Genomic DNA, 16070 nt, shown 5'->3' with positions numbered 1-16070 from the left:
TCATAGAATAGAATAGAATAGAATAGAATAGGATAGAATAGGATAGAATAGAATAGAATAGAATAGAATTGAATTGAATTGAATAGAATAGTATAGAATATACTTCATTAATCCCTAAAGGAGAACTCAGAGTCGCAGCAGCAACTTAAGAAAGTGTATAATGCCAAAAAAAAAAAAAAACAAGAATATATGAAAAGAACTAGAAGAGCACTCAGGGAGCGCAGACCTCCACCAAGCATATTGTGATTGTCACCAACACTTAAGGCCTACTTTAATGTTATACTCCCTCCTAGCAGACTGTCATTTTTGGGTTAGAGTTAGATTTCATGTAACATAATGTGATCAAATAAATAAAACCAAGAAATTGAATAACTCAAAACGAGGAAAACGTGCCATGATTAAAAAAAAAAACTTCTATAAGTGAACTTATTTCACCCTTGACATTCTTAAATCCAACATATCTTTGCAATTTTGATAAAAACGGCACAACTTTTAATCCTAATCTTCTCTAATCGCTCCTTGTACCTGAGCTGCACTCATACTTTAAGCCCCGCCTTCCTCCAAGCATCCACCTCAATGGTCCAATCACAGGCTGAAGATCACATCGTATTAGTTCTCAATAAAAATGTTAAAGTGAAAACTAAAAAGTGAGGAGTGACGAAGTCAACGCCCAAACTTCTAATTCAAATATATCTGCTGCAGTGAACACATCAGACTGTTAACATGAGAGTTTTCTTATAAAAACATGAACTAGAAAAGCACTCAAAGAGCACAGACCTCCACCAAGCAAATTGTGATTGTCACTAATACTTTAGTCCTACTTTAATGTTATACTCCCTTTCAGCAGACTGTCTGCTACAATTTGGTGTTAGTTGCAGGTTTGTACGATAATTTGTTACCTAACAGTGTTGAAAATTATGATGACCCAGCACAGATTTCATATTCCTGATCTCAGTATCCAGAATATTGTCAGGATCTGGCTCATACTTTTACATCTGTCAGAAATTATGGTGACCTTGTCTTGTATTGTTTTGCAAAGCAATCCAACCATTTATGGTGGAGTTATATACACATATGGTGAAAACGGCCCTATCTTTAAAAAAGTCCCGGATCCAGATGGTGATCCGGATCACCTCCAAAATTGAATCACTTCTTCCTTATCTCATTTTGAACATTTCCTGAAAATTTCATCAAGATCTGTTTGTTAGTTTATGAGTTATGTTGTTCACAGTGTTGTGACTATTTTGGCTGGATTTCAGTCACTGTCTGGGTATGGGAGTAAAGTGTTTTTGACGAGCTTTTTAAGGAGATGTCCAATCCAAAGTTACGGTAGCTTTGTTTCCTCCATTTATTTATCCACAGGAAACACACGGTGCTAACCGTGATGAGTAGCGGAAAGAAACGTGTGCTCTTCCCGTCGCCCCAAATCACTGCCTCACCTGTGCCAGTTTACCCAAAGTGCCCCCTGTGGTGATTGTATGTAACAAAAACCAACCTAAGTAAAACACCTCATACACACAGTCAGACAAACAAACAAACCTTCCCAAAAACATAATCTCCTTGGCGGATGTAATAATATAATAAGTGTCAGTAAAAAAGCGTGACAGTCAAAAAGAAAACAATCCTATGAAAATCCAGATCCTGATCCTGACATAAAAAATCCTGACACGTTTTCCCCACATCGCCCCCTAATGGAGAGAACATTTTCCTTGGTCAGAAGCAGAGTTTGCTGATGTTTACGCATCATGTAAGAGCAGAAAACTGACCACTTATCATCAGGTAACAAGACACACCTGAGGGACAGGTGAGGTTTGATTTCATCAGTCTGTAATTTGTGACTTTTTTCCAGATACCATTAAAAGAAACAGTTGACAAATAGGGAATAGAACACTTTTCAGGACTCCAGCAGCCCATTTAAAAGCCGAGGGATGATGTTATTCAATTTGTGACAAGGATGATGAATTAATATCCAGTTAGCTGCTCTGTTCTGAACCGGCTGTCTTTAGGGCCCTGTGCAGCCCTGGACAGCTCCCGATGGGTGTGCTCCCTTGTTTTTGATGAGGGTTTCCCTGCGTCTGGCACCAGCATCAGATTCCTGGGCAATCCTAGCATGGAAACACCCTGAAGCCAGGCTTCCACAACACTGCCCTCCCTCCATCCTTCCACCTCTCCATCCAAGCTGCCTCTGTCTGTGCCACCAGCGCTCCGTTCATTAGCTCCGCATGCTGTTGACTCCCCGAGGATCTTTCTGTATAAATAGACAGGCAAATAGGTACAGCAGAGGAGAGAAGACATCATTAACGTCAGGGGTGAGATGACTGTGCTGTCAGAATCAGATACAGTACAGCTGAGATGAAAACGTACCACTCATCTCTGCTTTCACGTCCTAACGAACAGAATGTGGAACTTTAATATTCTTATTAACTCATGCCAGCACAAAGCCCTGAGAAACACTTTTAACGATGCGGCTCATAAATCCAGAGTGGTGGATTTAGTTGCCATAAAGATCTGAAGCATTAAAATTTTACCGATGCACAATTTTCCTGCAAATTTTCCAATAAAGCTCTCACAAAATAACATTCATAAAGCTGTGGTAAGAGAACATGTGAGCGCCGGCATGTTGTGTTCTCGCATGTATCCTGTACTTACAAGTGTGTGTGTGTGTGTGTGTCTGTGTGTGTCAGAGTTTCCCCTGTCATTACAAGCTGGATGGGTCACTCAGCCTCTGGAAGCTTTCAGCAAACGAGAGATTTCATTTGTTTCTGTTTCTGTTTTTGGTGTCTGATGGTTGAAATAATGTTTCCACTCGGCTGAAAAACAGGATTCTGTGGACACACTGATTTTTATGTGTGTGTGTGTGTGTGAATTTAGTTTTGTGTTTGAGAAAGAGACGGTAATGTTGAAGTTTTATATGCATTCACATCAAAGACTGTATGAACAGTCGATGAAGCCAGCATGATGTTGCCGTTTGGTTCATTAAGTTTAATCTTGCCTAAAGTTTTCACCTTTATTTGGTTTATTATTAAATTTCATTAATTTCTTTTTTTGGGTCTAGTTTAATCAGATTGATCAAATGTAGTCTATTCTGTTCTATTCTGGTCTATCCTTGTTGAAAGTGACCCTTTCCAGTGTAATCAGTCAAAGACTTTTCTGGTCTAGCCTAGAGAAGCTTGGTCTGTTCTGCTTTATTCTATTCTAGTCTATTCTTTTGAGGTCTAGTCTAGTCTGGTTTTGTTAAACAGAGCTGTGGCAAATCTTTGTATGCTGGTCTAGTCTGGTCTAATGGAGCTGATCTTGGTCTATTCTGGTGTAGTCCATCAAAGTCTAGTCTAGTCTAGTCTAGACAAGCTTGGTAATCCATGCAGTTCTGCTCTAGTCTAGACTAATCTTGTCTTATCAATACAGGTCTTTTCTGGTGTGGTCTAGACCTGTCTACTCTTTTTTATTTTAGTCGAACTTGGTCTAGTCTGTTATATTGAAGTCTAGTTTGGTCTGTTCTGATTCAACAAAGCTCAGTCTATTATATTCTATTTTCATCTAGTCCGATCTAGTCTGATCTAGTGAAGCTGATAATGGTCTATTCTGGCCTAGTCTAATATAGACCATTCAAGTCCTGTCTGGTCTAGTCAGGTCTAGTCCAGATAAGCTTGATCTTTTCTATGTCTTGTCTGGTTGAACAGAGCTTGGTCTATTCAATTCTTCTCTGATCTAATGGAGCAGACCTTGATCTAATCCAGTCTAGTCTTCTCTTGTCTATTTAACACTTGTCTTGTCTTGTCTTGTTGAGACAGGCTTGGCCTTTTCTTTTCTATTCTGTGCTAATATGGTCTAGTCTATTTTTTTGAGTCTTTAGACTAGTCAGGTCTAGTTTCGTTGAACAGAGCTCGGGCAATTATTTTGTATGCTGGTCTAGTCTGGTCTAATGGAGCTGATCTTGGTCTATTCTGCTGTAGTCCATCAAAGTCTAGTCCAGTCTAGTCTAGTTTAGTCTAGACAAGCTTGGTACTGCATGCAACTCTACTTTAGTCTAGACTAATCTAGGCTTATCAACACGGGTGTTTTCTGGTCTAGTCTAATTTGGTCTAGTCTACTGTATTGAAGTCTAGTCTGGTCTGGTCTGATCCAACAGAACTCAGTCTACTGTGTTCTATTCTCATCAAGTCTGGTCTCGTGGAGCTGATCTTGATCTATTCTGGTCTAGTCTAATCTAGACCAGAATAAACCAAGATCAGGTCTAGTCTAGTCTAGTTCAGATAAGCTCGATCTATATTTTGTTTTTATATCTACTCTGGTCTTTTCTGGTTGAACAGAGCTTGGTCTATTTAATTATATGCTGGTCTAATGCAGTCTAGTCTTGTCTTGTCTATTAAACACTTGTCTTGTCCAGTCGAGACATGCTTGGTCTTTTCTATATATTTTTTTTCCATGGTTATGTGGTCTAGTCTGGTCTAGTCTTTTCTTTTCTATTAAGATCAAGTCTAGTCTAGCTGAGAAAAGCTTTGTCTGTTGTATTCTATTCATTTTTTTTCTATCCTGATGTGGTCTAGTTTTTATCATATGTTAAATGAGGATTGACTCACTGTTGGTGGCAGCCTCCAGTGGCGGCTTTGAGAACTGCAGTTTATTTTTGCACCCACACACTGGTGTCATCTCTCATCTTGCTGCTCTGTTTGTGTTCCTGCTCGGCTCCATATTCATGTTTTTGTGTTGTTGCTAACCATGACTCATGCAGAAGGAAATCCCTCGTTTCCCCCGCAGAGACAGCCGCTGTCACCTGCTCCTCCGTCAGAGCAAAACATCTGAAAACAGTAACCACAGAACATGTCCCCTCGTGTCTTCTGCCTCAGTAGAAACGAGGGCGATAGCATCGGTTTGGATGTCACTCCTGGTTACAGCCAATCTATCATAAGAGATTACTGTTCGTCCTTGGTGCTGGAGACATCGGTGTGTAATCTGAGCCCCACTCAATCTCACCTTGCGTTCACTCGTCTGAGCCTGCAGAAGATGCTGTCTCTGATAAGTCCGTCACTCTCTTTGGAAAATTAGGTCCTGCTGTCCTTTGTTCACCTCAGATTCTGGGTCATACTGGAGGAGTTTTCAGATTTTAGATTTCAAAAAAAGAAGAAGAAAAAGAAGTAGACATGGAAATGAAAAAGAGAAAGAGTTGACTCTTAACGTTTTGTTTCAAAGCTGCTCAGTTACCTCACAGTAATGCAGACCCCTCAGCCAATCAGCATCCAGTTCTTTACAGCACATCTGATTTATGAAGTGCGTTGTGTTATGAATGGATAACTTCAAGCACAGCCTCTCCCAGTCCTCTTTTTTGTTTACTTTCTTTCTTATTTAATTCCAGTGTTTTTCTTTTTAAGTGTGGTTTTTCTTCTCAGTGTTTCCCCACCATGATTGATAATAACTTAATTTGAGTGGAAATCTTGGAGGAAATCCTTGCAGAGGAAAAACCCTCTGGTGAAAAGAGCACTTTCACCATCTGGCCGGGTGCACTGGACGGCTGCCTGCTCTGCTGTAGTCACTATTACTGGGAATAACAATTTCCCTGATCCATCAAACTCCTCCGCTAAGAGGTAGTTTAGTTTTTGTTGACCCATCTTCCTCACTTGTCCGTCTTCTCTGGTGGTTGGAACTTTAAATAGGTAAAAATGGAGCTCGCCGTCCAACAAATTTGGTCTGATTGTTCTTGGCCAGAGCAGCTGCAGAAATGAGAGGACCTCAAATTGAACTGTGAGAGGATTATCATGCTGCAAGGCTGCCAGATGGTGCCTTGAATTACCTGCAGAAATCACAGATAACATCCTCCTTTAAGCCCACGAGAGCAAGATGTCCAGACTAAGCAGTTTTTATCATGAGCACAGTGCCAGCTCTGGGAGTTTTACTAGCTCGGGGCAGCGGTTTGGCTTCGGTTCGGAGGGAGGGGTGGCCATTGGTTTCATTAAATTCGTAGAACAATGACTTCCACTTGAAGCCGTTCAGTGGTTTTGGCTGCTTCTGTCACTTCTGAGAACAATGGCTGTTTTCATAAACAAATCAATTACTGCCACATAAACAGAAGGGTTTATGTTTTCATAAATTATGATGTATGATCGTTAAAATCACAGGCCTGTCTGAGAAGATCCAGAGTTTGATTTTGGAAGTCAGCTGCCAGGCGTTTGACCCGAACCAGAAAACGTGGCAACATCACTCCTGTTTAATCCTCTCCACGCTGACTCTTAGTGGCTACGTTTCACACTATTTTCTAAAAGCTTTCACTGATTACTTCAAAGTTAGTCCATGGTGCTCCCTATTTTTTGTGAGATTTTGTCAAAGGCAGCTAATTCATTTCTTTTTCTCATCACATTGCTGTTTAACATTTATTTTCTTATTTACAAATATCCTGACAGAGAAGCTAAAAAAACATCTTCAAAGTTTAATTCTTAAAGTACTTTCAGATAGCCAATCATTTTCAAAAGAAGGGGGCTTACATTCTTTTTCAGACTTTGTGGCATTCCAGAACCCAGCACTCAATAAGTCTCCTCCACTGTTGCCATTCTACTAAGACGACATTATGCATTCCCTTGTTGTTTGTCATTTAAATAACTAATAATGAAATATTGAATATTATCCAGACATCAAACCTGGGCTAAAATGTTTGGAAAGGGTCAAAACAGAGAACAGGAAGTTTCTGCTTGGTAAATATTTTATGCTCTTTTTTGGCCTCAAAAATTGGAGAAATGTCATGTGCCTATCATGTAATTTTCACGAGACTTTTTAAGTTTTGACATCTAACATTTAAAGCTAACAGTTAATTAGATGATAATGAAAACATGTTGCAACTCTTTAAGAAGCGGACAGCTAGATGTCAGATGGGACTGTGCCATTTGACATTTGACAGTTAATTAAAAAGACAGTAGTATGAGATGTGTTTAAACAATTTAGAAAAATATGCCTTGGACAAAATCAGCCAAAGAGGTAAAGCTCACATCTTTGTCAAAAGGGGGCGCCAAAATGGACACACATTTTATTTTTTATTTTTTCTTTGTGGAGCAAAAAGTTGATCTTGAATCTTGAATCTTTAAGTTTATTAATTAATTAATTAATTAATTTATTTATTAATTAATTTATTTATTTATCTATTTATTTATTTATTTATTTATTTATTTATTTATTTATTTATTTATTTATTTATTTATTTATTTATTTATTTATTCAATCATTTATCTATTTTTATTTATTTGATCATTTATTTATATATTTGTTTAATCATTCATTTATTTATTTATTCATTTATTCATTCATTTATTTTTATTTATTCAAGCATTTATTTATTTTTATTTATTTATTTATTTTATAATTTATTTATTTATTTATTTATTCATTCATTCATTCAATCATTTATTTATGTATTTAATCATTTATTTATTTCTATTTGTTTAATCATTTATTTATTTATTTATTTATTTATTTATTTATTTATTTATTTATTTATAATAAATTCCTTTTTCCTTTTTATTAGTTTTAGAGCAGAGAACTGTAGAAACAGAGTGAGTAATTCACATTGGCAAAAAATTTTGGGTGGGAATTGAATCCCCGGCCTCCTGCCATAAGGACTGAAGCCTCCTCTCAGAGACAGTGTTTGATAACTGTCAAAACAAACAGATGCACCAAGTTTTTGCTATATATAATAAAACATTATCTAATGATTGTATTGCTTGAAGTTTATGTCCAAATGTTTGTATAAAATATTTTTTCCTGCTCCTTTTCTAAGCTTAAAACTTTTATTTTGAAAAAACACTCTTCGAAAAAGTGTTTTAACATCAATTTAGTTGCCTTTGCAGTGACTGATGCATTTGCAGTTTTAAGTGCAGCAAATGCTGATATCTCCTCCTCCTCTTCCTCCTCCTCCTTTTCTTCCTCTGTGGCCATTTATCAGGTCGGGGCTCGGCGAAGCTGCCAAACCCTTCCTCACTGCAGCGGTTTGCATGCATCCTCAAAAATCCACGTGTTTCAGGGCGTCAGGAAGGAAGACGGTTCAGTCATCAGTGGGAGCACAAGGGAACTCTTTCAGCCTGCCACATGGTTCAGGGCAGCGCATGTGTTTATATTTACTGTATGTTATGAGGGCTTGGGCACACGCCATCCCGCTGTTTCACTCTGGGCACCAACATTTCACTCCACCCAGCTCCAATTAGGGAGCACAAGGAGCTGTTTGATTCCCTTATAAACCCAACATGACAAATACGAGTATTGTATATTGTTTGATCCCCCTCGGCTGCTGTGACTCTGTACAGCACACCAGCGCCGTGTCGTTGACGGCTCTGTGTTATGTCTCCTCTGATGATTTGTGTAGACCATTGCTAACGAAATGTGAACTGCAAAGACTTCTGGGAAGCAGCCAAGGCGAGAGGAGGCCTGTGTGCTGGGAGAGTTGGAGAGGGGAACGGGGTTTATATGGACCGTGTGGTTGGAGGCAGAGTTGTTTAACTTAAATAATGTTGGATTTCATCCAGCACAGTGAGCCAGGGAGTTGGAAACCAGGAGAAGAGGAGAGAAACTGCTGCTGAATTTCTTCACTGGACGAGTTGAGGCGCTGTGCAGATGTTGCTCTATGAGTCTGGAACATTCTGTGGTTATCAATTACACTCTGTGGTTATCAATTATCCGCTACGCTCTTCTCAAACAAAGGCATCCCACGCATTCAACATTCAAAGCTGTCTTTTTTTTCTTAAGTTTCCTGGCAGTAGGTAGCCGGGCACAGAAAACAAAGTGCTGAATTGGATTTTTCTATCAGTGCGTTGATGTGAAGAATGATGTTAGTGTGAGTCAGAGACAGAGACCAGACAGAGGAAGATCTGAAAAACATGTTTACCTCCCGTGGATCGACATCGACAGAGAAGGCTTCCCTTCTGGAGAGCGTCCCGAAGCGAGGGACAAGAGGAAGAGGGAGAAAAGACAGAGGCAGATTCAGAGATTCAAGTTTTATTCAAACAAACCATTTTGTTGAAACTGAGCTCTGAGTCTCATTTGTTGATCTGTGAGTAAAGCCAAAGTTTTCTGGTCTACTGGTCAAATTTAACTCGATCTTTCATGACAAAATGTTTGACTCAGAGCTGGTTAGAGCAATTTCATAACTCTCTTATTGAGATGTTGCTGTACACTCAGTCCCAAAACTAAAAACCTGAAGGTTTAGGCCTGGACCATTCGAATATGGATATATTCCTCAACGCACATTTTTCTGTCCAATTGGGCCTCTCAACCACAGGCACATGGCGGTTTCACCCACATAAACAGAGATATTTTAAAACAGATAAAAAAGTGAAGAAATAAAAAAATATTCATTCATAGACTGTAAAAAAATGGACGTCATCTTGCTCAGCTTAAAATGAGGTCGACACAAAAACTGCTCCCCCTGGTGGCTGGATGCAGTATAGGTAAAAAAAAATCAGTCTCAGTCATTCCAGATGGGCTGTGGTCAGACTTAAAAAAATTAATAGATCTTGTAGAAATGTTTCTCACGTCCGATTGCTGTGGTGATTTGAAGATATTATTTGGCTGCCTTGTATTCAAGTCCTCTTTTTTCCTTAAGTTTCATTTTCATTAGATATAAGAGATTAAAAATGAAGTTTTACGTCACATTTAACGATGATTGACAGCTGCCGTTCTCGTGAATTTTTTTCAGGGATTGAAAAATATGTCGGGAGGTAGAGTCAAGAAGTGATTAGACTCTCGAAAGAAAAATAAAAGTTTATTTTTGTCACCTGGCTCCACTCAGATTCTCCCATAGAAGAATGTTCTTCTTCTATGGTTTTCACATTTTGCTAACCTGCCACTTATCGACCAGGCATGGCATTGCAGGCTTCAGAGGCAATCATCTAAAGTTTTGCCTCTTTGTGTGAACAGAGATTTTTTTTTAAATGAGGACAAAGATATCCAGTCAAAAAAAATATCCATATGCATGTGGTCCAGGCTTTAATCTCAATTTTGCCAGATGTTTGCACCTTGCTGCGCACGACTAACAGTTTTCCCTGCCGTGCCCAGAATTTTTATTGCTTTTGTTGGGGATGGATTTAAATATTCTAAAACAAAATTATCCACATTTTCATCCTATTTTAAGCTGTTTTGGTGTCGACGGCTTGGTTTAAGGCTGCCAAGTTTAGGTTATCTGCCACCAGGAATGTGTGGTGGCCTGTCGTTTTAAGCAGAGAGGAAATAAAGTAGTAGTCTGGTGGCTTAGCGGGTTTAAGTCACAAATCTTAACAAGACGCTTCTTGTTTCAGGGTATCAAAGATAAAAAAAAAACTTTATATTTAATTCAGAACAATAGACTGTGGTGCAACTGTTAAAATAGATCCAGCTCAGCCTGCTTGTCTAGCACATGATCCCTATCAATGAATCTGCAGTTAACTAGTTCTTTACTGCAATCTCGCGCAATTTCGGCAGACATTTTTATTTTTCGAACACAAGGAAATTCTTCTCTGCACAAGATGAAACCAATGTTTCTAAAGGTGTTATATGAAAAATATTATTTTAATTATTATTCTTAAGCTCTTCCCCTTTCTAAACAGCTCATGTGCAGAAATCTTGGGCTACACATGGTGTTTGTTTTATAATGAGTCTGACTCACAGTGTGTCGACTGCCACTGACTGAGTGTTGAGACGGCTCCTCTGTCCTCACTGTGTGTCAATGTTTACAAAATCCATAAATAAAAACTTAACACTTTACATGGCGAGCTTTGAAGAAAGGTTGGATTGCGCAACGAAACAGTTACTGAGCTGTCTTTTGAAGTTAGACACAGTGAAGAGGGAGACAGGCTGGAGGGCTTTAGATTAACGCTCCAACCCTCTGTAGTGTTTGTGGATAAGTGGAGGAAAATGGATGAATGGGTGTAGTTTTGGCAAAACAAGTTGCTTGTTTCTCTGTTTTGCATCCTCACTGAAAGATTGTGATTAGTTTAAAAAATGCAAACAACCCTGATTGTTTTTTCCTGTTGGTGCCGATTGTGAATGTTCAGCCAGACGTTTCTGCAGCTCTGGCGCACAGCAGTGTGGTAAAAGGTTTGGCTTTGCAACACGGTTTAATTTTTTTTTCCCCTTGGTGCACAGGAACCACTTTCTTTAGGTAATGCCACGAGGTATTAGGTAATACTGAGTCTACCAGAAGCCGAAAACCTCAACCCACGAGCTGCAGACAGGAGGATGAAGTGAAGAGAAGTGAGGAGAAAACAGGTTTCAGTGTCTTCTCAGACATAATAGATGCTGTCACTCCTCCGTCCAAAACGCTGCTCATTAAACTGCAGACAGCAACTCTCACTTCATTTTCCCAAGAAGACGTCTCAGATTGTGACCTTTTTCGTCTAACTGCTGCTCTCTTTCCACGTAAAGTCACATTTAATTCCTTTACTGGTCTCGTAAATGAGTCAGGGGGTCTGAGAGATCACGATTGTTTCCTTCTGTCTTGAATAAATTAAAATATAGTTTACCTCACACCTCTTTGGGCAGAACGACAAACCAAGTCTGCTTTCTCAGCCGGCCTGTTTTTCCTGGTTTTACTGCTTTGATGGGAAAACGTCTTAAATGCGGCGACTTTGAGGGAGAAGAAGCAGATTACCAGAAATAGAGCTAATACTAAAACCATCTAAGAGTCATTATATGGGGATAACAGACTGATTCCTATGGGAACACAAGAATTAAGAAGTTTGGAAGAGGAGTTGTTAGTTTCCAGTGGTTGTGTAATAATGAGGCGACCAGCTGCTCCGGCATGTCGGGATTCCTCAAAGCCATGAAGTTAAGGTTTCTCTCCTCGTTCATCTCTCTGGTATGAATCAGGCTTTTTGGAGGATTGCATCAGATTTCGTCTGTGTCTGCCGTCTCTTTCCGTCTCTTTCCGTCTCAGGTTTGTCAGACTGAAGATATGAGCTCATGAGTGGCGGGTCAGACGGTATGACGTGTGTGTGATACCCCGGCTCTCTGTTTCTGCTTTATAAATCACTGATGTAACAGATAATAATAACAACACTCGTTCCATTTCTTCATTTCTGCAGGAAGCCAAGTAGGTGGAATTATTTCCCAATCCATCATTATGAAACTCTTTCTCTTTTGTCTTTCAGACGGTCATCATCTCTGGGAGACTGAGGCCAAGGTGGACAGAGACGCCTCGAAGACGGTAGGTGACAGATGTCCAGTCTCATTCCAGAGTAAAAGTCTCAGCTGTTCTCCATCATTTATCTGGGTTAAGTGGATAAACAGTTTCAATCTTGATTTCAAAAACAAACAGACGTCTGAATCAAGGGAGCTCTGAGAGAATGTGGTTCAGCTCTTTTTTAACCCCCAAATATCACACAGGCCTTTGTTAATTTGGCCTTTTAAGAGTCGGAGATCATCTCCAGAAAGCTAATCTTTTCTCCTCTCAGGAACCGTTTGATTTTTTATTTTTGCTTGCCCAAATAGTTGAAGAGTTACGGTAATGAGAGCTTGTCTTTTCTTCCTCAAGGAGCTGTTTGAGTTGTCTCACCAGCCCAAATGGTTGAGGAGTTGCAGTAATTTAAAGAGCACTTGTCAATGCGAGTTAAAGGACCAGTTCACCCAAATAACAAAAATGTAACAAAACCAAAAACCAATATCCAAAGACTTTATACATCCAAGAGTGACTACTTGAGTTGTTAGTTACTAGTGAAAATGAAGGATAAAAAAAAAAACCTTTTTAAATGTGTAACCCATAACATATCCAAAACACTCCCATCTTCATTTGTAGAGAAAAAGTTCAGACTGAAAAACTGTGTAGGTTCAGCTTTATATAAATGTTACCTCAAGCAAACCCTCAAGCAACATTAGGCTACTTTAGTTAGCTTGCCCTAGCTTACAGACTTAGACATAAGGACAAGCTAACCAGGCTAAGTTTTTTAACATTTTGTTATATTTTATTTAGGAGGCGGCCTTTTTATTTATTAACTGTTGCATTGTAGATAAAACTTTTACTCTAGTCTCCATAAATCCAGAATGAGCTGTGAGAATGATTACCTTTCTTGTGTCTTCTCACCCTGTCTGGATTCTAATTTGCATGACCACCCACTCACACATTTTTTGACTATTATTGCCAACTAAAAAGACTAGAATATTAATACAAAGTATTGATTTGGGGATTCATTTAGTGATTTAATCCAGCTTTTTTTCTTTCTTTTTTTTTGTAATTAGTAATTTTTCCCCCCTTTTTTTTCACATAAAAGACTAACAACACAAAAGACGAACAAACAAAACAATACAAAAAAAAAAACATGCTGGCTGGACATGTGCAGTGTTGTACATTTCAGGTATTTGTAACATTAACATTACCTCCTCCAGTCTCAAAATCACCAAAGCTGTCCCATTGTTCCCCTTTTGCATCACTTCTTGAGTCCAATCGTCCCAACATCTTGTCACATGCTGCATTTCCCATCATCTGCTCCCTCCTTAGAATCAGTCTAATACAAGTTATGAAGCCAGTTATTAATATTTGAAATCTAGATTTACTCATCTGTGGCACCAAACTTCTGTCCCCGAGGAGACATAGCTGGGCCGACCTTGTCAGTTTAAATCCTGACCATTCATCCATATATCTCAAAACACTCTTCCACTATGAGGCTACCATGGGGCAGTGCCAAAGTGCATACAAGTATACACCACGTTCTGTTTTACATTTCCAACATATGTTGTCTTTCATTAAACCCATACTATAAAGCCTAGTTGGTGTGTAGTAGTACCTAGATTTAATCCAGCTTTTAAAAAATTGTCCCTCTAATTCCACAGTAGCTAACACTGTCATGCTAACCAATTCTGATTGGTATGCTTGATTTTGATTGGTCAGAGCTTCATTTCCACCAAGTGGTTCAGTTCAATTTGTCTCAGCATGGTATGCAGTTTCCATTGACTAATGCTGGGACAGATCCCCAAATAACCGAGACGAGCCGTCCCACTTTTTGGGACCCTTCCGCAGGGGTGCTAGACTAATTAGGATTCAATCCTGGAAGGTGGAGCTGCAACACTGCAAACCATTGATTGGTCGAAAAAATCGTCACTTGTTGTACGACAGCAGCTGCATTTCTCCTTGTGGCACACAGTCTTCTCTGAAACAAAACTTTATCGTGCTTTGTAACAATGTCATTGTGTCGCACTGTTGTGGCGTCACACTATTATTTAACGTCCATCGGCATCCGGCTTACATACTGCCTGCCACAAGGGGGCACGGTTGGCTGTGGAAACACAAACAGGATCAAGCTTAACCGAGCCAACGTCAACCAAACCGTACTGATCTAAACCGGACTGCTTAGTGGAAACAGGGCTTGAGTCTGGCAAACTTATCACATGTATAAAATCAATCAGAAATAAGGAGTATGGTGGTTTTAAACTCTGCCTGTTGACACTGTGGCAAAATTGTTAGCATCTATTCACATTTTGAATTGGCAAACAATGAGGCACAAACATTAGTAGAGCAGCCTGAGGAACTACAGGACCTTAAACATCCTGTCCTGCAATCCAGGCACAACAAGCATTGATGAGTTTCCAATCCCTGCAAAGTAACTTGAACCTTCAGAGGAAGTGAAATTAACAACAGTTGTGATATTTGCCTCATTTATATATGTCTGGAGCTGTACTGACCACTCATTTTTGCCCAATCAGAATTTGTTGGCATCAAGCTGTTTTCTACTGCAGAATTAGAAGCTTAATAGTAAATGAATCTCCAAATATCTTCTATTAACTTGTTTGTCTCTTTTTAATTGGCAGCCTGATTATAAGCAGGGAAATGTGCAACTGGGTGGTCATGCAAATTAGAATCTCGACAGGGTGAGCAAAGATAACCATTCACACAACTCACTCCAGTTTTATGAGAACTGGGTTAAATTTTTCACTTTTGGACATAGAAACAAAAAGTAGTGGAAAAGGGTCTCCACCAAAATGAAAAAAAGTAATCAGTGAATTTTTTCCGGAGTATGAACATGGAATTATCTCGTAGTTGTCTCGATCTAAAGTGTGTCAGGAATACGAGCGCTGATTGTGTCGACCTGGGGGAGAAGCCCTCTGGGGTGAAACAGCAGTGTTGTGTTTGAGACGTGTGGAAAAGGTTTTGGAGAGTTCAACCCTGAACCTGTGGGAGTTTGTGCTTGGCAGTGTGTCCTGTCCTGGCCTTGGAGAGAAGAGGAGAAAGAGGGAGAGAAGGAGGGAGTCAGACAGACAGAGAGAAAGAGGTGTAGTGGTGGGAGTCAGGGAGATCGACGAGGGGATTAGAGGGTGTCTGTGTGTGAGGCGCTGCACCTGCTCCCTGGATCTTCCCGTTGGAAAACACACACACACACACACACACACACACACACACACACACACACACACACACACACACTTACACACATACAGTAACTGCAGTGACACATCTGTCTGCCTGAATAGACAAAGAGCCTCCCCCCTCCTCCCCTCCTCCCCCCTCTCTGAGCCCTGTCTCCTGGATTGGTCCCATTTCAAACACCGACTGCCTCGGCCAGCTTTAACCTCCTCTCTTCAGAATACCTCACCTCCTCTGTCACCTCCACACGCTGACCTCCCCCCAATTTAGTCACAATTTTCAAAATTATTCACAATTAGACACGCCAGACTTATACTTAAACTTAGACAAATGGTCCTGATGTGCTCACTTGAGGAGTCCAAAAATGCTCCTTCATGCTCCATTTGGCTGCATTTTTCTCCTCCCTTACACATGAGATAAATTATTCCTGATAGGTGAAAACATCTCAGATTTTCACACAAATTAAAGGTCTTTTCAGTCCACTGTGGGTTGAGCTGATTTTGTAACAAAGCACATGTGTGCATTAAATAAAAAAAAAAAAACAAGACGATGATGTCAGAGCAGGCTGCTTTTTATCAGTGTGCGTTAATTGACACGCTTGGCGAGAATGACACAAATGAAATGATGCAAATAATCCAGTTAAAGCAGGACACAATCACAGTTCAGGCAGGGAAACAGCAAACAGCTTCCAGGGTATTTATCAGGTCTGACTCTTGGATTTTTCTAGAAACTCCTCATCTGGCTTCACTTGATTTTACGGCTGTAGTGA

General features: G+C 39.7%; 1 protein-coding gene across 1 annotated transcript in view; it reads left to right on the top strand.

The window, feature by feature from the left end:
* Window positions 1-16070, top strand: part of nfatc1 (nuclear factor of activated T cells 1) — a 62047-nt gene that overhangs the window by 22631 nt on the left and 23346 nt on the right. The window contains exon 7 of the mRNA XM_074686031.1: window positions 12099-12154. Within this exon, the coding sequence (XP_074542132.1) occupies window positions 12099-12154 (56 nt within the window). The remainder of the gene's footprint in view (window positions 1-12098; window positions 12155-16070) is intronic.

This window comes from Halichoeres trimaculatus, unplaced genomic scaffold (genome assembly GCF_033239565.1).
Source record: "Halichoeres trimaculatus isolate MK-OKI-2021-1 unplaced genomic scaffold, fHalTri1.1 fHalTri1_scaffold_14, whole genome shotgun sequence".
NCBI lineage: Eukaryota > Metazoa > Chordata > Actinopteri > Labriformes > Labridae > Halichoeres > Halichoeres trimaculatus.
Note: the sequence above shows the minus strand (reverse complement) of the source record. Positions and strands in the feature narration are given on the sequence as shown.